A 25,428-nucleotide genomic window follows, 5' to 3' on the forward strand; every position below is an offset into this window, starting at 1 on the left:
TTTCACCACACCAAGCACCACATGCTTCTGTGCAAGCATTCCAAAAAGAAACATCATTTTCATCGTGCCTTTCCAAATGTTTTTATTGTGTGTTTTAAGGCTAGCATTAGAGCCACAATTTACTGAGTGTGCCAATGATGCAGGATTGTCTTTTTGTGAAATACAAGGACTACAGATGTGAAAAAGTGGAATGCATGAAGCATAACAACCATAAAAACAATTGTCTATTCTGCATGCTTTCAAGAATCACCTAAAAGGAATCAGCCATGTAAATATATACAAGAGCACACAAAAGCACATATGCATGGACATATACAAACAAACACACACTCTCACACACACAGGAGTACATGCTACGCACATATAAATGCATTCACATGCACACACACGCATATACAGGAGGACATGCAAACAAACTCGTGCACATACACCCTCTCTCTCTCTCGGTCTCACACACACACACATATAAGCACACACACACGGAAGCACACACATACAGGAGCATATGCAAATAAGCATGCACTCACACGGACAAACACAACCATACATACAGGAGCACATACAAAGAAGCACGAGTGCACACACACACTCACATTCACAAACACACACAGACACAAATGCACACACTCTCACACACACGCGCACACACATACACACACACAGACAGGACAGACACACACACACATACACAGACAAAGGGACACACACACACACACAAAAAGTATGTTTGCTATTTTCCCCCAGTCTCCCGGCTGGCTTACCAAGGGCGTTAAATGTGGCGACGTGCTCCCACATTGCATCAGGCTGGTCAGGTCTGGGCTGCCAGAGCAGGGCATCCACATCGTGCCGCAGGCAGAAACATGGCATGTCCGTTGGGCTCACGTCCACACTGAACAGGTACTGGTGGCTGCCCAGGTTTACCTAGGTAGAGAAAACACAACGATAAACAAACAAACAAACAAACACAAAACTCTCTGACCATCTGGTGGAGGTCATCATATCTCAGTCCTCTTACAAGGTCATCTGAATCTGGCTCAGAATGCAGATGCTGGACTATTGTCTCACTTTGGTTAATATTGCGTGATGGGCCCAATGGTCTGCTGTTGGCCTGAGCTCTCTTTTTAATTATATATTAAGAGTGGATTTTAAATTGGTTGGGAGCAGAGGAGAAATCCATTAAAACTACCTGAAACTTAAAAAGCAGCTATGGGGTAGACTTGCCATGAAGTGGACATCTCTTCAGGAGCTTTTTTGAGGAGGTGCCATTATTTCTCTCCTGGGCACTACAAAATGGAATTTTGACCATATTATACAGCAAGCTTGAATTAGTACACCTCATGTCTGTCTAGGCAGTGCAGTGACCAGAGCCTAGCTCTGAGTGGCCATAGTTCACACATATATCAACCCGTCATGTTGAAGGACAAGCCACACAAGCTCATCTATGCATGACATTGTCAAGGCTGTCTTTCCTTTAATCATTTCAGACACACAGGAACAGTTTCCTGGTCATGGATTATGGGTCGTCCTTGACTAAAAGGGAACTTCAATGGAAATCTCTATTTGAAAAAAAAAAGGCTTTTAGTCTAGGACTAGGCTGAATCGGCGTACGAGAAACTGGCCGACAGATTCCCACAGAGACGTGAGTGATGTGTCGGCAATGCCCTCTTTGGATGCTGCCTCAGAGCAGCTTGTGTCTGGTTTGGTGAGTGGAGCTGGAACACGAGAAGCTGAACACCAACTGCTCAGAGTCAAAGAGTCTCCTGTACGGTTATTATAGGAACATGCCAATTTCTTGTGTACCGCAGAGTTAGATAAGAGATACATACCTTTCTCTTTTCTGTGCGTGTAATAACCCAGTTTGACACCGTTAGCCTATTTTAGCATAATTCACTGAAACTGGGTTGTTCCAGGTAGCCTATAAATCCCTTTTAGCACAAAACTATTCCGACCCATTCCATATTCTGACTTAAGTGCATTCTTACTTGACCAGTAGGTTTCGACTACCTGTTAATGACATAAGCACCAGGCAAAAACTACATTGTGTGAGAGATATAAATAATAATAATAATAATAATAATAATAATAATAATAATAATAAAAATGAAAAAAAGATTTAGAATTAAATTTAAATTAATTATGTACTCTACATGGCTCGGCTTAAACTCCCACCCCTCCCTCGTTCAACAAAACCCGCTTGGTGAGCCCAGACATAACAGACTCGTCTCACTGGATTACTACTCCAGAGAGTGACATTATCATTTGGCTGAATGTGGCTCAATGTCATGCTACAGAGGAACTAATGGCTGTTGAGTCTATTACAGTAGAGAACTCAATGTAATTAGAGGGTAACACTCCCATCACATGAGCCACGGGGAGTCTCGCTCCTTGCTTTTTCTTGTGATCGTGGTGATTAGGAACACCACATTATTCTCAAAATCTGAAGACAATGTTGGAGCAAATTGCACTGCAGGACCGAAGAAGCAGTCCTCTCAGATGATTATGCAATTTGTTCAAAACAAAGCTCAAGATTGCTAATATATCTGAGCTAAACAGCCAGTCACCTACATGCCTCCCTTCTACAGTATATTTCTGAAGAAAAGTGGTTGAAAAAGCTCGGTCTGAACCAGTAACGGAGCGGTAGCGGAGAGCTCCTGTCTGAGGCGGTCTGCCCCCCTTTTCCTACATGTCGGGTCATCTTCATCAACAGAGTCTCAAAACCGTCCATAAATAATTGAGCAAATCAATAAAATCATTAAGGCGAAGTAAAAGCAGAGATGCTTCTGTCCGACATGACCTGGAGTCCTCCCCAGTGTCCTCTCCTCTCCCATGCGTTGGGTGATCCTCATCATTGGTGCGCATCATGGCACGGCCCCTCAGCAGGCGGAGACGCGGCAGTGCCAAGCTTTCCACAGTTAGGAGCTCATTAACCAGAGTGCCCTTAACCAAGCACCCTTAAGATCTTATGCGAAGTTCCAAAACGTGGTGCATGACGCGCACCTGGGCACATAAACATCTCCAAAGCGTACTAGTTTTGTGGTTACAGACACGTCTCTCATCGCACAAGCTAAAATAATAATATCTCCAAGCTCCAAGTTTGTGTGAATCCACAAAATAGGGTGTTATTTTCTTGTGAATTTCTTTGAGCAGGCCTATAATAAGTCCAATAGCCCCCCCCCCCCCCCCCCCCATGCCCCCACTTCATACCATCACCACACCAGATCACTAATGTGGACTCCAACCCCCACCACTACCACCACAACACACCACACCACACCTCTAGTGCGATGGGGTAGTCTTCACTTTGTAGGTGGACCAACAACCCCCCCCCCCCCCCCCCCCCCCCGACCCCTGATCCCCCTTACCACACACACAGGTGCTGAGATGGTCTCAGGCAGATGTGAAGTGTCTATGGGTTTGTGCAGTACCATGATAATGAAACCACTCGGGGAATGAAAGTCCAAAGTCCTGAACAATTTTACCCCCAAATACACCCCCCCCCCCCCCACCCACACACACACACTCCCACAGTGTGCAAAGCTGGTCTCAGGCAGATGTAGCGCGTCAAAGCGGTGCCCTGATAATGAAACCGCTCTGGAAGGAGAGCGTCCAGCGCACATCTCTCTCCTCTCATCAGACTCATTATATTTCTCTCAGCCTTTGCCAGTCAGTTTCCCTGGGTCAGCTGGGGTTTTCGCTCGTCACATCTGCTACTTACACCCAGTCTTTTGTGAAAAAAATGCAAGACTTGTCACAAAACTCTAAAAAACAAAACAAAAAAAAGGACAAAAACAACACACTTTAGGAAGCTTTTATGAGAGAAATAAAGGATAACAGCCGATGATTGCACTTGTTAGATGTGCTTTATGTTCTTTCCAATTCATACCAAAATTACTGGCTTGGTGCATCTACAACGTAATCATCAGCTCTGTGTGCCACTTGCTTACAAAGCAATGCAGGATGTACCATAGTTCCATAGCCAGGAGTCACAAAAACTTCGGAGGCAACAAACTTTCTTTCCACTTTGCTTATCGAGGAAGAGCGTCAGTGCTCTCTAAAAGCAACAGCAATGTCATAATGACAATTCACAGGAAACGGTAGTGTCATCCCCAAAAGAACTCGGAGATAGTTAAGAAAGGATATTAACCTTTGGCAGGTCTGAGCAAGCACACCTTGACACCTGATTCATTCACATTTTGAATGTATTTCATTTGCAAATATAGCCAAGTTTTATGACACAGGGGGGCATTAAAAAAACAGGGTTGAGATGACAAAAAATATGCGATAAAAAAAAATGATGCAGATGAAGTTTAGAAACGTTAGTTTTAGACAGACTTCTGTAACTGGTAGAAACACAAAGATCCGCTAGAGAAAGTACAAAAAGTTATAATACAAAGGTTTCACATTTAAAGGGCAGTGTGTGATACAACAAACTCATTCATCTATGTATAGTATAGTATAGTATATATACTTTTTTGATCCCGTGAGGGAAATTTGGTCTCTGCATTTAACCCAATCGGTGAATTAGTGAAACACAAACAGCACACAGTGTACACACAGTGAGGTGAAGCACACACTAATCCCGGTGCAGTGAGCTGCCTGCTACAACGGCGGCGCTCGGGGAGCAGTGAGGGGTTAGGTGCCTTGCTCAAGGGCACTTCAGCCGCAGCCCACTGGTCGGGGCTCGAACCGGCAACCCTCCGGTTACAAGTCCAGAGTGCTAACCAGTGGGCCACGGCTGTCAAATGATCAGCACAAGATTCATTTTATATTCATCATATTCATACATATCCACCCAGAATACCATATATTTTACATTGTGTTTAAAAATATAAAAGATTCCATCTGAATAGAGCCAGTCATGGGTTGAAGAGGCCTGGAACAGACATTGACAACAAATCTCTCTTATCAGGACAGCGTGCATGCAAGCACGCCACTCGCATAATTTGCCTGTACGGCACTTGTAAAGGACTTATTCACAAAGGGAATCAATGTCATTTCTAGGGGCTGGTGTAGGCACCAGACTGCCAGAGTTCTGCAGATTTGACAGAGAATACTACAGAAAATAACAAAAACATTAACAGCTGACAAAGAGAAAAAAGGCTACCTGCACAACAACAAAATGATTCAACTGGTAAACAAATTGACACACCCATTCAACAGAAGCACACTCTGGGACAGATATTCATAATTCTGAATTCTTTCCTCAATCACAATAAATCACCATTTTGTCTTTTGCTGCTGACATATGTGTGTTTTATTTATTGTGTTCTTAGTACTGTACACAGGTATTGTCTTATTTATTGTGTTTGGCATCTTTTTAAACCGGTCTTAAATGTTTCCTTCTTTTTGACTTCCTTAACTCTTTCTTTTATCTTCCTTTTTTTGTTCTGCATCACCAAGTCAAATTCCTGTGTACTGTGTACATTTGGCCAATAAAGCAATCCTGTATAATATTATTTAACCTTCAACAACAAGTCTCATCTTTTTGACTTTCAGTCTTGTCCCAGTTTTTCCACGATTCCACAAATTCTGTTTTAAATAATTATGGCAATATATTGACTGAGAATAGAAATCTGAATGCCAGCCTTGCCTTGTCTGGTCTAATAGGGTTTGTGTTCTTGACTAAGGGGAGGACAGATACTGAGAAACCAGCCTTGAGCGCTGACATGCTCATAAAGAGAGCTGACTAGAGTCCGCTGTTTTGTGTTTGTGTGTGTGTGTGTGTGTGTGTGTGTGTGTGTGTGTGTGTGAGAGAGAGATAGACTGCCTGCTGTACTATGTAGATGACTACATCAAGCCTTGACTGACATCAATAAACCCCAGCCTTCTTCACATCCCCATATCAGCCCCGGGCTCTCTGTCCCTCTTTGAAGAATAGGAGCTTGTCACACCATCGAGAACACACAAATATTTAAAAACATAAATAATATGGATGCACTACAAGCCAAGACAGGCGTCAATGGCTATGTCTGCAATACAAGCCAAAAGCAGCATCAATTCCATTGACTCCAAATACGGATGCAAACCAGAAACGCCAGTTTCTTTTCATCTGTATGAATAATTGAAGTCCCACAACACTGTGTTTTTAAAAGCAAGTACTTTTGTATAATCGTCAAATTAATTTTGATGGTATATGGTCATATGAAGGACAAATGAACACGTATGTAGTTCCCAGTAGCCACCCAGACTATGCAGTTCTGTGGTTAGGGAACACACTGTGAATATGAACAAAAAAACAAAAGCCTTCACAGCATGACAATGCCAACATTACTGCCAAAAGAGACCAGTTAACATGTTAACACGCCTGGGGGGAGCCGTAGCGCACAGGTGATGTTGGCATCCCGTACCACGGGCAGGCTTAGTGCCCACAGGGACCCGGGTTCCAGTGCAGCCTGAGGTCATGCGGTCAAGACCAGGGCAAGACTAAAAAAATTCGAAATACTGAAATGTTAGCAAGCTTTCTTTTCTTTGCCAACTGGGTTGTTAGTAAACACCTCAAGCTGGTGTGGGGTGAGCGTGCCGGTGCATTACGCATTGTAATGGCCACCGTGCATCACCCAGGTGGACGCTACACACTGGTGATGGTTAGTGAGGCTCCCCCTTGACTACATAAATTGTTGTTGCTGTCGTAGGTAGTGTTTGCAAGGATTCTGCATGCTTTTAGGGTAGTTACTCCAATTTTTGTCCAAAACGTAATGCAACTTTAACAGCCCAAACTGACCGATGCCTACACAATGCAACGATCACATACCACCAAATATGGCCATGATCTGGGGTTGATCTATTCAACATTAGGGAAATATAAGCAGCAATTTCCAATGGAGTGCCCACAGCAGGAGCAGTGCATCAACAGAAACAGGTCTGTAGGCCGCCACAGACGTGAGGCACGCACCATGTGCATGTGGCTTGCGGTGCAGGGCAATGTAACCAGCTGTATCCATGGAAACACCCAAGTACTGAACACATGAGAAAAGAAACAGCATGAGACATAGTGGAGATCAAGCCAGGCCTTCTATGATACACAGCCACAGAAAGCTATCGCCACCCTTACATTATGGACAAACAAACTCAGGCTTGCACCTCAAGACCTCTGTAATGCTATGTCGCTGCATGTTGGCTGATGCTCAATTCTACACCTTGAGTTGTGACTATTATCAAAGTTGAGTTATTGTCATTAAACAAATAAAAACACTTAAATCATCAACCTAAATGTGTTTTTATAAATATCCAATGCTGAACTGAACACCTGAAGTGAACATAAAAGTAACAAACCATTTGTAAAGAAATATAGCAAATCATAGCCTGGCCCCGCCCGTCTCTATCTTAGCTTATTTACTTTCACTGAGATATCAGTCTGGCTATTCTAAATGCACCAACGTTGCCCTCAGTCATCAGGAGGGAGAACCAATCAGCGACAAGACGGCATGACGTTAGCTTTTAAAAATTGAAAGTGGCGGTGGCAATGGAAGAATCAATGAAGTGGTAGTAGTAACGCCAACAAACATCAAATTATTGCAGTCGGAAGAATGTGTACATTTATACAGCAAAGGCCTCACTGCCAATGCAGTCTCTTATGCAGTCTCTCAGTTTCCAAACATTAGTGGTGAAGTAAGAAGTAACCTTAGGAATTGCTGATCAATGCGATTAGTTAAGCTGGATCAATTATTTCAAGGTGATCACAAAGTCTACACCAATAGGCAGTGCTAGAGCTGTGGGAGCTTGGCGAGCGTGTGGTAGCCTGAAAAGTTGTGGGTTCAATACCCAGCTTCCACCGTTGTGCCCTTGAGCAAGGCACTTTCTTTTTTCCCAATGGAGTGACCTCAGGCCCTCTTGACAAAGTGCATGGTCTGGTGACACAAATCATGCCTGACACAGTGACTAAATGTAAGGGAAACACTTGGTCTGACAGCATAATTCGAAGTCACATTTCTGGAAAAACCTAAATGGCCTCTCCTGATGTCCTATATGCAGCATGGACCATTTGCTGCATCTCACACACTGAACTGAAGTCTTTGTTGGCCGACTGTTTTAAAATACTTTCACACGAGACACAGAGAGAGAAACACTCGTTCCCATCTGATAATGAGTCCTTTGTAATGTAATGTTTAATGCAATGCATCGTTGCCCTCTCTTCATTTCCCAAACCTGCCGTAGACACTTACATCCCCATTTTGCACTGACCTGATATTCCCCTGCTCCCTTTTCAAATGCTGTGTCACTTTGCAATGAACCAAAGTACACGTCTGATGGTAGTAATCTACACACACAACTTGATCCCCTGATCACTGTGACGACATGCTCCAAACTACCGTAATTACATAACTACTAAGGGTAAATCTCAAGGCTATATCAACCTAAGACTGGGGATAAAACAAACAGTACCACCACTTCTACTTGAAGGAAATGATAAACATATAAATAAATTTAAAGGGTTAAAATGCTCCAATCCTTAGTTTAGGGTGACCTTAATTAAAGGTAAACGAGATACTGACTCAAGGGGGGAGTGTCACACAATATAACTCAGCTATTTATTATGTTGATAATGCCCCTATCTTTGAAGGAACTAACAGTCTGACAACTTACCCATGCGGCAAACACTCTCCCCCCACACTATACAAACTAGAGAACAAAACAAAACAAAACCAACACCAAACTGACCAGACTTAGGTCAGGATCCGACATCATAACGTCTAGAATATTGAATCCGTTGAAGCTGTGAAAAGACCGGCTCTAATCTGGCCCTGATGTGGCCTTGATCTGGCCCTGGTCCATGTCTTGAAGCCATTTTCTGTCTGGCTCCTTTCCCCTCAGTGAAAAGGCCAGGCGTAAAGCCTATGGATGCGTGAACTGTGCCCTGCTGAGCCGTGGGAGCCGTGAGGGTGAGTCATCTCCAGAGCGAGAGGGGGATGACTAAATCATGCTCAAGCATGGAAGGCCACTTGAGGGGATTTAATCCTGGATAATCCAAAAAGTGTAAGGAGAGGCAAGGACGGTGCTGAGGGACCTACTCATACTTCATATTTATTGAGGGGGGAGTGTGTGTGTGTGTGTGCACGGGGTGGGGTGGGGGGTGTTAATGAGAAATAAGTAGTCAATGGTCCAGAGACCTCATGTACAAAGACTTGCCGACCCCATTCATCACAGATTTTATGGAAAGCTCTTCAAAATCTGAAATGTTTGATAAGCCATCAGCAATCATGGAAATAAACATCAACACTGTCTCTTAACTCATTGAGTGCCAAAAATGTAATATTACGTTTTTCCTTCCCATGCGTTGAGTGCCAAAAACGTAATATTACGTTTTTAGCTTTTTTTTTTAAATTACGAAACTAGACACTCTAACACACCTTATATGTGATTTTGGAAACTCTGTGATGAATGGAAATTAAATATATGACGATCGAAAACTCATGAAAACGCACAATCTGGACATTTTATCTGGACATTTTATCATAACTCGGTTGCCGCTTTGGGTCGAATCGGTGATGCATGCACGTCAGGTCAAAACCAGGCCATTTTCGTGGGTCTATCACTAGGTGGCAGTCTCGCCAGGTCTCGCTGATCACTTCCCGGAAAGTTTACAGGCAACACTTCATATTTCATGAAAGACGTTATATCTCCATTTCTAGAAAAAAACAGCGATTTTGATGGTCTGCACCCACTGAGGGCTTAAAGTCTCACCTTTTAAACGAGCCATTGTATGTGTTCATAGCTATAACACAGAATATGCTGTGGCTGTACAAACATCATCAACAATGGTCTAGATTGCTGGCACTCTAGGACAAAGCTTCCGACAAAGCATTCAATGAGTTAATAGGCCCACACGTTCACATTCCCTTTTAATTCTTGATATTCTCTAATAAGGCTACAGTTGTCATTATGCTGTATTGTATAATCTAGCAGCATTTGCGCATGTTGCATATCCATTTATTTAGAAACCTAGGTCTATACCTCAAAGTGTTATCATTTTCAATAACATAATCATAATATACTGCAAATAAAGGCATAGTCTCATGATCAACTAGGCTAATGTTGGTGCACTGCATTGCCTGTAAGTGTCGCCAATCGATGATACACATTGGAAATGTGCGTACTCCAGACATGAAGTTGGTGTGGAGAAACGTACATTCTTACGTTCATTTTACTCTTGATAATATCCGACTGTGAGCGTGAAAGATGGCGTACAAACATTTTTGTGCGTACGCAAGCTTTGTACATGAGGCCCCAGGTCACCAGGGTAACCAGAGTGTCCACTGTTTAATAAACCATATTAAAGGTTTAGTTCCTGATTCTGATCCAATACACTCTTTGTCAAATTTGGTCAAATATATATGACTTTGGTCAAGAAGTGTCTGCTAAATGTAATGTAATGTAATGTAAAATATACCTCCCATTCATCTAGCTGTCTGTTCTGTGTTTGTGGCCAAAAACACTCCTGTGTGCACAGTTCTGGCTTTGTAAATTGGAAATAAAGAAAGTGGTTCATAACTGAACAATACAGTATTCCAGCCAATCAATGAAGCTGCTTTATAAGCATTACAAGGACTCAGCATCTGATTGGCTGCTGCTGAGTTATATCAAGAACCTTTTTTACGCGGATTGAGGACAGAGGGTTTAAAAATGGCACTGCTTTGATGAAAGTAACAAAAGAGACTTTACACTACTCCCTAAAACAACTGTTCAAATTGAAAAAGAAATTAAATATTCCATTCAAATTAAATCGACAAAAACACACATATAATTGTTCCCAAAAAAGGATAATAAGCCACTGCTCAAACTAAGAATAAGTGTGTGTCTTAATGAGAGCAAGGACATGTTGTGTTGTCTCACCACGTGGCTGGGCTTGAGTGTATCTGCGTCAAAGCGCATCAGGTTGAAGCTGTCTTCTGGAAACATGTCACAGTCCTCCAGTTCCTGAGCGTTACATGGAGGCTTGTCCTTCTCAGGGTTGGAGTTCTGAAGACACAGGACGCAGGGACACAGAAGAGAGAGGTTAGGGGAAGGACATAAAAGACTACAGTACAGTCATAGGCTTAGGCTTACATAACATTTCCCAACACACACACACACACACACGCACACACACACACACACACACACACACACACACACACACACACACACACAATACATATTTTATCTAAAAATTGACGGAACAGACCAATTAATTCATGTTTAAAACATTAATGTATTTACATGTGGTTGGCAACTACAATGTTAACACTGGAGTATATGAAAACAGAAGACACAGCAAGGGCTCAGAGATTCCCAAATTCTCAGGTTCTCGAAGGGAGTTGCGAAGGGAGCGAGCCAATATTACTGAGAGACAGACACTACAAGAGAAGTGAAAAGTGATGCCCTAGGAGGAAAGCTAATGTGAACATTTCTCAAAATTCTTTTAGGATGAATAAAGTAACGATCTATCTATCTGAATAACTGACTGACAGATAGACGATGAACAGACATAAAGTTGAGGAGTGCAGCCCTCCCTCAGGCTTTCTGTGGGAAGGTGGGAGAATAAACATGGCTAGCCGACAGGAAAACAGACAGACGGACAGGTAAACAGACAGAGAGGCAGAGAGATTGACAGGTGAAGTGGGATAATGCAGACAGACAGACAGACAGAAGGAAGACGGAAGTGTGGTGTAGTGTGGAGGGGAGTGTAAGTATGTCTGTCTGTGCTAAAGAGGGAGAGTAAATGCAGAGCACAGAGAGATGGATAAAGAAAGAGAGATAAAGAGATAGAGAGAGAAAGAGAGAGAGAGAGAAACTAAGGACTCCGTAAAAGGAGACTGAAATAAAAGTGGAACGATTTTATCCTTGGATATGGATAAAGAAACAAACACACAGACAGACAGAAAAAGAGGCAGACGGGATATACGAGGAGTGGAGTTGAGGTGTGGTGCCCACCATGTCGTCGGTGGTGAGGTGGGCGAGTCTCTCGTGGATGAGGGCGGCCTGCTCCTCGGTCACCACATGCTCCCCTCTCCTGTCCCCCAGAACCAGCTCCGGCCACATAGGGCCCTCCTCACGCTTCTGCAGAGAGATCTCCAGACTGCACACACACAGGCACACACACACATGCACATACACACATGCACACACACAGACAGACAGACAGACACACGCACACGCACACACACACACGCACACAGACACACACAAACGAGCATGCACGCACATACACACACAAGCACACAGACATACAGAGACACACACAGAGAAACAGACATGTGCACGCACACGCACATATGCGCGCACGGGCACGCACGCACGCACGCACACACACACACACACACACACACACACGGACATACAGAGACACACACAGAGAAACAGACATGTGCACGCACACGCACATATGCGCGCACGCGCACACACACACACACACACACACACACACACACACACACACACACACACACACACACACACACACACACACACACACACACAGAGAGAGTGAAATACAACAGCTTTGAAAACCATCACCAGTTTCTTTAGGCTATTGATCTTGGGCTGCTACTGAGGGATGTTCTGGCTGAGAGGCTACCTGCCAATTCTCAGGTTTGAAAGGCTTCATCAAAATGTTCATTCAAGTTTGAAGTTTCTTTTATTATAGGAAGCAAAGCGCTTGTATGTCAAGAATAACACCTGGTAACTCTTAGAATCCTCCCTTAAAAAAGACTGACAATTACACCATGGAGCATGTCACGCTGTCAGTAGTGATACTTGTTAATGTTTAATGATGAATACAGTGAGATCTACAGTGAGTATTTGAATTCAACAGGAATATTTGAGTAGAAGCTCGCCCCATATTAGACTTGTACACCATTCCGTCTCGCGTTTACGAAGAAAATGTAGACAAACACTGGTCTGGCTTCCTTAATAAAATTCAATACTCTTATCAATCCAATTGTATATTATCCGGCAAAATAGATACACACTTCCACATTCAGTATGACACCTCTCAATGCAAATGCAAATAACACACATACACACACACATACACTCTTACGAAACACACACACACACACACACACACACACACACTTGTGCAAAACGTTAGCCCACATGCACAGACGCTACACACACACACACACTCGTGCGAAACGCTGGTGGTCCTGGAGAGGACTAGGAGGATGAACACAAAGGCCTCTGTGGTCCTGAGGACACTGCTCTGCTCTTAGATAAACAAAAGGCTGAGAGGACGCGCTGTTTTACATCCTGCTTCTTTTGTTTAAGGACCTATGTGTAAATAAATATTGATGCATGATTCACCTTTCTATTGCTTTGTGTGCGTGTGTGTGTAGAAAGAGAGATAGACACAGAAATGGAGGGAGAAGGGGGTTGTGTGATCCTGATTAGCATGCAAGTTTAAACTACAGGATAATATACTCTGACAAGGCTATTTGCTTGCTGACTCAAAATAAACACAGATGTAATCAACAGTGAGAATGCTCTCAATGAACACAGCAATGGTAAGCGCTTAGCAAATGGGTTTACGTTTCAGTGATGGCAGACTTACACATTTTAATATTTTAGCAAAACAAAGATCATAAGTGCTAGATTAGAGTCAGAAACTGTTTTGTTACAATGTTTCAAATGAATAAACAATGAACAATGAATTAATCTTCCTTGACATGGCATCCAGGGCAGCTGTGGCCTACTGGTTAGCGCTTCGGACTTGTAACCGGAGGGTTGCCGGTTCGAACCCCGACCAGTAGGCACGGCTCGAAGTGCCCTCGAGCGAGGCACCTAACCCGTCACTGCTCCCCGAGCGCCCCTGTAGCAGGCAGCTCACTGCGTCGCGATTAGTGTGTGTTTCACCTCACTGTGTGTTCACTGTGTGCTGAGTGTGTTTCACTAATTCACGGATTGAGATAAATGCAGAGACCGAAATATAGAATACTGTACATTTTGTGGCATTCACCGGTATGCGTCACATACTCTGATCTCTGATCTTTGATCTCTGGTTAGACCATAGATCAAAAGAGTATACTTATACTATACTTATATAAAAGGAAAGGTAACAGACAACACCATAGGGCTTGTTCTTGTATACGTGCATCGGTTCAAAGAGTCAAGATTTGCATGCTAAGAGTCTAAATGTAAGTTTCAGTGTTTCCCATACATTAACTTATTTGTGGCGGCCCACCACAATATCAACACTGACCACCACACAATGATTTTCCATGTTGTTTAAATTGGATGGAATTCGTTCTTTGAAGAGCTATGTACACCTTTGCGCAGCCTCTGCTTGTCTCTCAACAAACCTACATGCACGTTTAAAGAAAACATTACCAATCCTGCAATTGTTGGCATAAAAGGTGACTGGCTAAATTGTGCTTAAATCTGCATCATAACCACGCTGCGTTAATTTGTTAAAAACTGTTGCATTCAAGTTAATTCTGCAAACCTACCACCACAAATAGAATTCAATTCTGTGGGAAACACTGAGTTTTTAACCTTTTATTGTTTTCGAGGGTCCAGGTGCTGGCTTCAGGGTCCACTGGGGCATGCAGTGTCCCTTTCAGCAGGGGGTCGGAGCCCTGCACCCCAACATTCAACTGGTCGGCCGTGAGTCGGAAACAGACAGCGTCTTTGGTCACCCCCTCAGGCAGGCGCAGATGCACGGTCAGATCTCCCTCCGTCTGCTGCCAGAAGTAGACGGGATCTGCAACATTCACCATACAAAGATCTCGAATATAAATGGAGAGTGAAGGCCCTCACAGAGTGCTTTAGTCTACGTCAAACACATTGAAGATATTCACAACAAAAACATACAAAGCATTTCATTCAGTTCATTGCATTTGTTTAACGGATTGCATTGTAAAGGTAATATAGAACTTGTTACAAAGCAGCCATGGATGGATGAATGGAATGGATGAAATGGTCATAAGGAACTATTCGACACAACAGCTACCAAAGCATGGAATGTGTGCAATTTGTCATGGCTGTAGATTTTTCATTGAAATCTTTCTCCGTTGTGGGTTTTTGTGTGAGTGTGTTTTTTATTCTATCTACCGCCTCTGAAAGAATGCAAGACCACTTGCCTTCAACAGAGCAGAAAGCCACACACAATCACTGACAAGGTCAAACATATGGCAGTGCACACTGCACAGGTGATGAATTGAATTAAAAATGCTGTGATGACAGCATCATTGAGTTGGCTGATTAAAAAACAAACAAAAAAAACAATGTAATAAAACTATTGACCCTTGTTTGACCTTGTGATATCCAAATCAGTCAAAAGGTCTGTACTGACACATGGAATAACAAGTGAATTCCGTATCTCCGTCACATCATGGCAAAACTAGCGTTGTCAATACAGTAAGGAACACTAGTCACCATTTTCAGATCACATTTCACAATTTGTGTGTTAAAATCTACTATATTCACATGTCTAAACAACTTCATTTCCTCACAGAAAAAACAATAAAGTCACAACAACCTATGTGATAACCACAGGATGGTGTTTGTTTCAGCTTACAGAAAATGGAAGCATGTGATTTTGAGATGTGAGGTTCTACTTCCCTGACTTGCCATTTGTCATCCAGCGAGTGACACATACCGGTGATGCTCACAAAATGTATTCTATATTTAATAATTGCACTGTCATTCAAATAAAGGCAATCATCATGATCATTGAGTATGCAAAACCCAATACTACTGGAACTGACATTAAATTAAAAATGACATTAAATTAAATAAAATAAAATAAAATAAAATGAATTGAGCCTAGATTTATCTGTGAAAATGGGGAAATAACCACAACACCCCTCCCCACACCCTCATTTTACAAAATAGGTCGAACCATTACCGAAAATATCCAAGTCAAAAAACCTCCAAATTCAAGTGTGAATAGCTTGGCACATTTTAAAATATTGCAGCCAAACCACGTATTTGCCAGGATCATACAGACAGCATAATGTCATCACACTGCCATGTCAAACATTGATTTGACAAACGGTTGCTTCGGTGCAACTATCGGGCAACAGGTCAAACAAATCACTGTCTAAATACAAAAGACCCTTCTTTAGTCTGTCAAATGCACCATGTAGAAATCAATTCATCGTTCATGCTGGTTGCAGAAGATGAGTATTTTCTTCACGGAGTGGTGCTTCCACTCTGTACTGTCAAAGGCATTCAACATCTGACGTGACAAAAGCAGTGGTGTGACAGCACTACATTTACTGTCTAATCCTGCTGTCTTCTATTACCATGTCATTTAGAGGGGGAGAGGATCAGATATGGAATATAACCTAGTCTGTTTACCTAGTCTGTATTCATTTCACACATATATAGAAATTGGATGTTCATGACTGAAGACAATACAGAGGTTTTATACATTAAAGCCCAATGCTACTCAAGGTGTGTGCGTGCACACACACACAGACACACACACACACACACACAGACAGAGTCTTCTGACCCTGAAAAGACTATCCTCTAGCCATGTCTTTTGTGTCCAGTAGAAGGCAATCAGGAGGAGAGGGATAGGGACATAACCCAGCCTACTGCACAGGGCATCAGGGGATGACACTGAACACAATAGCCCTCTAGCAGAGAACCTTGACAAGAGGAATTCAACACCTCAAATGTGTCTGTCTTTGGATAAGCACATCTCCTAGACAGACCAATATTTTTTACAACTAGATGTACCGCATAGCGAGCTAGTGCTTCCTTGGTCATAATAACTTAACTTATCTTTATTTAGCACTAAGACCATAGCCTGGCGAGCCAGACCCACATTAAAATGTAGGGTCTGGGCACTCACCGTTCACAGTGCTCAGACCGAGGGGCGGGATAATCAGTTGTCTTTCAAATTCCCTCTGCACGCAATAGGACGCAATAGGATATTTGTTTTCAAGTAGCAGGGAATTCAAGCCAAACTGTTGCAACTCTGCCATCAATCATTATGTTAAGCCCACCAAACGACTCTATACACAATTTCAATGCCAGATTAAGTTTCGATTTCTGGAGCTCACAAGCCAACGGAGAGTTGCTAGACTAGCCCTGGCAGCAAATGTAATTTGCTGCCGCTAGGGGCGCGTCTAGATTTCTAGGCCACAAAAACCAAGAGGATTTAAACCAAGAGAGTTATGGTGACTTTTGGAGTTGAGAACACTGTTACATAAATCTACTCAATCAATCAATCAATCAATCCATCCATCCATCAATCAATCAATCAACAATTCATTCAATCTTGTACCAACAGAAGTATGAGATGTATGCTGATTACTCTAATTTCTGAGCCTCTTTAAAAAGAAATATAGAAAAACTCTATATTCCCTCTTCCCCTAAAAGTCCCTCTTCCCAATCTCCTGACTTGCATCTGTTACATGAGCTCCGAATAGAAATCCGTTGTCAATATCTGCTCTTTTTACCAGAGAGAAAAACACTCCCTTGTTTTGTCACTGGAAAGAAAAGCAACATGCATACATTTGTGTTGGTATTGATATCTCTTCAATACTTCATCTTCAATCACAAAACGGCAGAGAGGATAAAAATAAGAGAAGAATACCAAGGAAGATTAGAGAAAGAGAAAGAGAGTGAATGGGATTATTCATACGAGTCTTTTGATAGGTGTATTATGTAACAAACCATGCGCCCGATGCAAATGATAGCATAATGGATGCTAAATGGAAGGACATTAGAGAGGATGAAAAGAAAAACAAAATGACTCAGAATGAAAGAGTAATGGGCCAAACCCAAAAGAGATGAATGGGATAAACCTGAGATGGAATCAGAACCATATTAATCCAAAAGTAACAAACAACCAGGGATTGTTGTGAGGTGCAGATCACAGGATACACACTTAAAAATAGGAACATTTTAAAAAATAGCGTGGCACACTCTGGTTCTGTATTCAGCTTTCTTATAATTATATTTATATGTAATAAATATATATATTAGAAAAAAAATGAAGTTTTGGTCTTCAGGCCTTCTTTAAGATCTTTCTTTAAGAAAAATACTTATTTTAGTATTTTCTTCCTATTCCCATGTCCACATTCATCATCCTGAAGGCCCAAACATCTTTATTGACTGACTGATTGATATTATCAGTTCGATTGTCAGTTGGTGACGTTTCCACCTCGCCACCATTTTTCTGAATGAAATAAATATGGGCCTAGAGTGTGCAACAGAATCAGAACGAAACAACCAACATTGATAGATTTAAATATGGGGCCTTGTGGACACTGACCCTGATTAAGATGGCTCTTCCCAGATGGAGTCTACAGCACCAGGCTCTCGCTCCCAATCGGGGTCCAATAACCCTGTGTATTTACACACCCATACAACCTCCAACCCTCTCATATTTCCTCTATTTAGAGATGCGCTAGCCTGGGTCACAGCTTCAGATGGATGGGTAAGGTTTGCCTGTCGTTCATTTGTTCTTCCTGAAAGCCATTGAAACAGGAAGGAGACACAGACAAACAAGGCACTCAAAAGCTACATGTATGAGACACAAAGGAATGGTTTGAGTGCTTGGGAGCTGGCGGCAGTCTAATTGAGGCGATGCACTTCCGTTACTGTTCCACTCGTTTCTATGGCTACAAGGTAAGCTGCTAAAAAAAGAGAGAGAGGGAGGAAGAGAGAGAGAGAGAGGAAGTGAGAGAGAACGAAGGAAAGAAAGAGGGAAAGCGAGTGGAGTCTAAGGAACAGGATAAATGGAGGATGACAAAAAAGTGGCTTGAAAATGAAAAAAGCTTTGCATCCTCATATTTAAAAAAAACAGAAAATACACCACTAATAAAACTTAAAAATATAGACAGAGGCTTTAGCAAGCTTTATCCCCCTACACCTAAGCACCCCCCCCCCCCTCAAGCGACAAACGCATTCAGCAACACATCCTTGCTTTCAAAGCCATCCTCTTTGAGCTCTCCAACAGCCTTCAATCCGTCGCTCCGTGTTGGCCTCCAGCTATAGATACCATAGAACCATTACAATCTTCCTTCAACAAAGACATATCAGCTCTCAAGACCAATGCCGAACTGGCAGGAATGATGACAGACCTCCATTTCAGCTCCGCCTTCAACACCATCATCCCAGCTGCAGGACAAGCTCTCCCTGCTGCATTGTGCCTGACTCACTAACTTCCTGTTTGACAGGAAGCAGTATTAGTATGTGAAGCTGGGGAAACACGCCTGACTCCCAGACCATCAGCTCCGGTTTTCCTCAAGGCTGCGTCCTTTCCCCCTCTACTCTTCTCCCTGTATACAAACAGTTTCGCATGTTGTCCTGGTGTGGACAAAACAGCTTGGAGCTAAATGCTCTAAAGACAGTGGAGATGGTTGGATGAGGAACCCAGCCCCACCCCGCCCCCATCACAATGAGTGGCTCCCCTGTAGACTCTGTGGAGTCCTTCCAGATCCTGGGCATCATCATCACCCAGGACCTCAAGTGGGAGCTGAACACCAGTCCCCTCACCAAAAAGGCACAGCAGAGGATGTACTTCCTGTGACAGCTGAAGAAATACAACCTGCCAAAGCCAATGATGGTGCTCCTCTACACTTCCATCACTGAGTCCATCCTCACCTCCACCATCACCATCTGGTACACTGCCAAGGACAAGCCCAGACTAGAGCATATCATTCGCTCTGCTGAGAGGGTGATTGGCTGCCTTCTGCCATTCCTCCACGACTTGCATGTCTCCAGGGCCCTGGGTCAGGCAGGTGGGATTGTGGCTGACCCCTCCCACCCTGGACACACTCTCTTTCCCCCACTGTCACTAACACTAACTATTAAACTCTTACTTTGACCCCCACTGACACCATACAGTCACACTGCACTAATAAGAGATGTGTGATTACATATCTTGTCCACTTTGTTGTCACTTATGGTTGTTTGTCTTATCCTAACATGTCGTATATTTATTGTGTTATTGTATTTTATGTACTTTAATTATTGTATGTCATGCACCTTGAGACCAAAGCAAACGTACTTGGCAATAAACCTGATTCTGATTACCGTATTTTGACGGCTCATGGTGGCCGATATTGGGTGAATGATTGCAGATAATCAAGCAATATGTGGGTGAGAGTGGGTTGGTAAGGATGTACCCATGGCTGTGGTTTGGCCGTAGGCCCGGTGCCACAGCTAACAGCAGTATAACAACAGTACTACTACCAACTAATTTGAGTTTAAAGACACCAAATTGTGTTTTCTATCTCTTTTTTTTGTTAGTTTATCCTCCACCCAAAAGCATAGTTCCAATCTTAGCCTCGGCGACTTCTGTTGCCAAGCAATGCAGCATCTCACTTGAGGGCCAAGTCCAGGGAGAGAGTCTATTTATGCTTGTGAACACAATCATTTGTATAGTCTTCTTGTTTGTCTATGCGTTGCATGCTAAATTTAACATTCACCCACCTCTATCTATTCCATTTTGTCAATCAATAACTGTCAAATGTGACATTATGAAACTGCTGCTCTCTCGTTTGGAATTAATGGAATGTTCTCAGAGTGATTACAGGCGGTAAACAGTCTGTGAGGTGATGTCCAGATCTAGATAGAACTCTGGGGATGTCCTGGGGTATCCCAACTCTGGAATGGCTCTCGTCCAATTAGAAATTAAGAAATAGTTTAATCAGACCTAACTGTTGTCATGACTGTTATTTGCAGCAGTGTGTGCAGTTGTATGTACTGATCATTTCTGTATTATTATACATTTTTCTCTCTCCTTTTGCCAACAAAGTAGCACCTCCTTAGCCTTGGTTTGTTATGATTATCCATCGTTTCAATTCCATTTATGTGCTCTTATATGTTTAATGCTTTTCATTTTCCAGTTTATACTTATACAATTATACCTATACAATATTAACAACACATTCAACTGTTATTTTACGGTTTAACATCCCCAGTTCCCACATGATTTCATGTTTAGCCTTTGAAATGCTAATCTGCTATGATTTTGTACAGTCTCTGTATATTGCATTATGTAGCCAAGGCCTTTGGGATTTTACTCCAGAACAAAGAAGCTTTATGTAATTGAGCTAAAACTAAATCCTGAGTCTGCCACCTCCACCACTTCACTGCCAACCATCACCAACACGGCAATAACTAAGAAGAAGCAAACAAACAAAACAAAAACAAACACCAGCAGCAACAACACTTAACCACAACAACAGACCACAACATCTACCCTGGGAATCCAGAGTTCCCAGGGAAGCATTTGCTCAGCGAGAGACTCTGGCAAAGAGTAATGATGCACGTAACTTTTGCCCCTTGCATCGTGTGGGGAACCAAGCATATTTGTGTATTTGATATAGACGGGCCAGAGGCGAGCTAAACAGATGACAGACGTAGTGTTATCCAATTGCGTCGAAGTCCGGAATCAGTCAGTTAACATTGATTGTATAGTGTTGTCCAATCGCATGCAGTGAGATTTTCAAATGCGTGCTTGGTGCCTTCCCTCGAGTTGGGCCATTACGTTATTCGTGGCCAGACCCTTAATCTTTCAGATTGGGTCTGGTCCTCCAGGCTACACAACATCAACAACCACAACAAAAATAACAATCAACAACAATCAATCAATAACAACAAACACAACAACCACAACAACAACATAATGGCTCACCTGTCTTGTCAGTCTCCATGGGCTCGGCTGGAGGCTCCTCCACAGGCACTGAGTCGACCTCGGTGAACCTGAAGGGCTTTTCGGCTGCCACCATGACCCCGCGCCCCTGGGGCTCAAGGGCAGCGTAGTGAGGCACGGACGCGCCCGTCATTACCCGCCGCTTCTTCACCTCATACTTCCTCTCCTCCGCTGCAGGATGCACAAGATGCATTTACACTACCAGTCAAAAGTTTGGAGACACTTAATTTCCATTCCACTCCATACTCCATTATAGACAGAATACCAGCTGAGATCATTTGCATTGTTTTTTAAATCAGGGCAGCAATTTTCAGAATACATTATTTGCTTACAAAATTGCAAACGCCCCCCCCCCCCCCCCCCCCCCTTCTCTCTCTCTCTCTCTCTCTCTCTCTCTGTCTCTGTGAGTGTTTATGTGTTGTTAGTCTCTTTCAACATGTAATACTGTACCTAAAAGCATTGTATACGTAATAAGAATTGTATAAGAATAATAGAGGAAATATATACGTATAAGAATTGTATGCGTAAATGCATTAAATAGGAAATAAAAGAGAGAATTTCAGCCTTTATTTGTAACGTTAGTGACAGCTCCGTCAGTGGACTTAACGCAGACAGTGTAAATTAGCCTACCGACTGTTTTAATCACAGAGAGGGCCCTGTGAGCCTCTGTGTGGTCAGACTTGATCTTCTCTGATGCCCCCTGAAGCTACAATTTAAAAGCAAGACGCTTAGCAGAGGAGACAGGGACATGCATGCCAGCTAAACAGCAACACTGGAGCTCTCGGACAAAGACAACCTCATACAGACTCACTCAGACAAGATCACTCAGGCAGGCGGTTTGTTTTGTTTTTCGTCTGAAGCGCAGGACTTTTTTTAGTGCCAGTGATTTCAACAAAGTTGCGGAATAAATTGGTCATATTGAATTAAGCAAAAGTGTAACTACTGATACAAAATAAGATTACTATACTATACTATTCTGGAGGAGAATCATGCAAATCATGATTGCAACTAACAAACAGCTGTGCTTGGGGACATCATATTCAGAGTAAATAAATAGCCTTTGGAGCCTCAAAGCATGATTACTGATGTAGACGTCTGCTTTGTATGCTTTGTAAACAATGGTTAGTGGTAAATCCTGGTAGGAAGTGTAGGGACGGCTAAATCTGATTTGGAAATGGAAATCAAACTCATCCTCTGCACTTTGGTTGTTTGGGTGCAGCTCCTGTCGATTTTGGATGTGCTTCACAAATAGTGTGACTTGATTTGAGCTCTGTGAAGTGGTCATTAAGCATAGTGCCGGGCAAACTGTCGGCCTCACACAAACAAACACACACACTCTCACTCTTACACACAAACAAACACACACACACATGCATAAACAGACTCTATTTCTGTCTCTCTCACACACACACACACACACAACCACACACACACACACACAAACAAACACACACACACACATGCATAAACAGACTCTATTTCTGTCTCTCTCACACACACACACACACACACACACACACACAGACACACACAGACACACACAGACACACACAGACACACACACACACACACTCTCTCTCTCTCTCTCTCTCTCTCTCTGTGTTTCTCTCCCACTCACACACTCCCACTCTCTCTCACACACACACACACACACACTCTCTCTCTCTCTTTCTCTCCTACTCACACACACACACACACACACACACACTTCATTAGCCGGCTCTGTTTACGTTCCGGGCCGATAGCAGCAAAGCTGTTGTGGTGACAGTGGGGCCGTGAGGCCTCGGTGCGGTGGGTTTCTCCTGGGAGCCGTGGCTGGTATTTGCCTTTCAATTAAGGCGGCTAATTTCAGTTCATTAGAGACAATTAGCCGAATTACAGTATGCAGCTCCGCAGCACAATGAGCAATCACACGCAGCCCTCCAGGCACATACCCAGGAAAAAACTAGGATGCTGAATAAAACTACTCCCTAGACAGCTTTTCATAAATGATCAAAAGTCCCCTCCACACCACACAGCCCCACACCAAGGGGCATCTAGTGTGTATGTGGCCAGCATTACTACTGGAAAGAAGGATGGAACGCTACAGAACTAGCTGTGTATGTTCATTCAGGAAAGAAAGACAGTCGTAGCAACACATGTGTGTATGCACGCATGCACACACACACCTTTCGTAAGTCCATTCCCTGTGCAGTGTGGCTGGTAACAGTGACCCACTCCTCACTGCACACGCTCACACACACCACATCTAGTCTGAGGTTGCTGGACACACTCAGACACACGTGCATGAAAGCGCGCGCACACACACACACAGACAGACACACACACACACACACACACACACACACACACACACACACACACACACACACACACACCCCCTACCCTGTGTGGTCTGGCTGGCGATGGTGACCCACTCCAGAGAGGCCGCATAGCCGCTGCCACGGGTGTCTTGCGGCTCTTTGAGCAGCCGCAGCAGCAGCAGCTCCAGTGTGTGCAGGCCGCCCTGCACGTGGGACAGGCTGTGCAGCAGCGTGAAGGGCTCCCCCAGGCTCTCGGTGAAGAACAGCTGGAAAAACCACAAACACACAAACACACACACACACACACACACACACACACACACACACACACACACACACACACGAGCACACACATGAGCACACACAGACACAAATAAACATAGTGACAAACATACTCATACACACAATTGACACACATACACAAGCACACTTACACACAATCACACACACACACACACACACACACACATTAACATATAGACAAGCACACTCACAAAGACACACACATGAACACAAAGACACAGACACACACACACACACACACACACTAAAAAAACCCTGACAATTAATCAAAACCTTGAAAATGATCCGTTTCAATCCATCAGCCAAAGAGAAATGAACTGTGTGCCAAACCTTTTGCGCTAGAGATTTTCAGTCTCCTAATTACATTCCTAATTAAATTAGCGGGAGAAGATGAAGTATTTGTCAATCAGTGGAATGCCTTCACTTCTTGGCATTTGACACATTAGTTAGGCAGAAAATATAGAAACACTTATGCCCACAGCCTAGGAGAGTCTTTGCCAGGTCACACTCAACATATTAAAGAGCATAGTCAGTTATTTCCATAATACATCATTTTCAAAAATTAAGAGCCTAAACTCTATGATAAGATATGGTTTGACGAAGTGTTTACAGTTATGAAGTATAAATTCTTAAACTTCTTCAAAAAATATTTGACACAGTTTCCCATTCATAAAACATACAAAGAAAAAAATCTTTATTCTTTTTAAATCTTTAAAAATCTGAGGTTTTATGAGAGTCTAATGAGGACCAAGAACCAAGTTTCACACAGCATTCCAATATTGTATGGATTTCATAAGCATCATATAAACACAAGCACGGTGAGTAATTATCACATCACCATGTGCACACAATGGTTAATTAGGGCCTCGTTCAGTAAACACACTATTGGGGGGATTGGACTATTTGACAGCGTGAATAATGGGCCTAAATACAGATTCTGACACATGCTGTTCTAAAAGGACAACCCCAGACAGCAAAAAGCTGTTACGCCACGGAGACGAAGTGCCGTCTGAATCATAAAGCCGAGCCGAGCTTTGCCTGATGCGAGCAGAGCGCACGCACGCACGTTATTAAGGAGTCGACACATGTGGCTGTCGAGATTGATGTGCTATCCGAGATCTTAAAAATGAAGAGGCAATACCAGAGGAGATATAATTCGGGGGCAGACTGACTGCCTGCTGCTGGGAGCGTTTAACACGAGCGAGCAGCTACTTTAATTCATGA

General features: G+C 43.0%; 1 protein-coding gene across 1 annotated transcript in view; it reads right to left on the minus strand.

The window, feature by feature from the left end:
• nudcd1 (NudC domain containing 1) overlaps positions 1-25,428 on the minus strand; it is a 34,242-nt gene that overhangs the window by 1,099 nt on the left and 7,715 nt on the right. Inside the window, exons 4-9 of the mRNA XM_042077098.1 lie at positions 23,984-24,167; positions 21,581-21,769; positions 14,470-14,677; positions 11,911-12,055; positions 10,831-10,956; positions 762-921 (exon numbers count right to left, since the gene is read on the minus strand). Coding sequence (XP_041933032.1) covers positions 762-921; positions 10,831-10,956; positions 11,911-12,055; positions 14,470-14,677; positions 21,581-21,769; positions 23,984-24,167 — 1,012 coding nt within the window. The remainder of the gene's footprint in view (positions 1-761; positions 922-10,830; positions 10,957-11,910; positions 12,056-14,469; positions 14,678-21,580; positions 21,770-23,983; positions 24,168-25,428) is intronic.

The sequence above is a fragment of the Alosa sapidissima genome, chromosome 21, assembly GCF_018492685.1.
Source record: "Alosa sapidissima isolate fAloSap1 chromosome 21, fAloSap1.pri, whole genome shotgun sequence".
NCBI classification, from domain to species: domain Eukaryota; kingdom Metazoa; phylum Chordata; class Actinopteri; order Clupeiformes; family Clupeidae; genus Alosa; species Alosa sapidissima.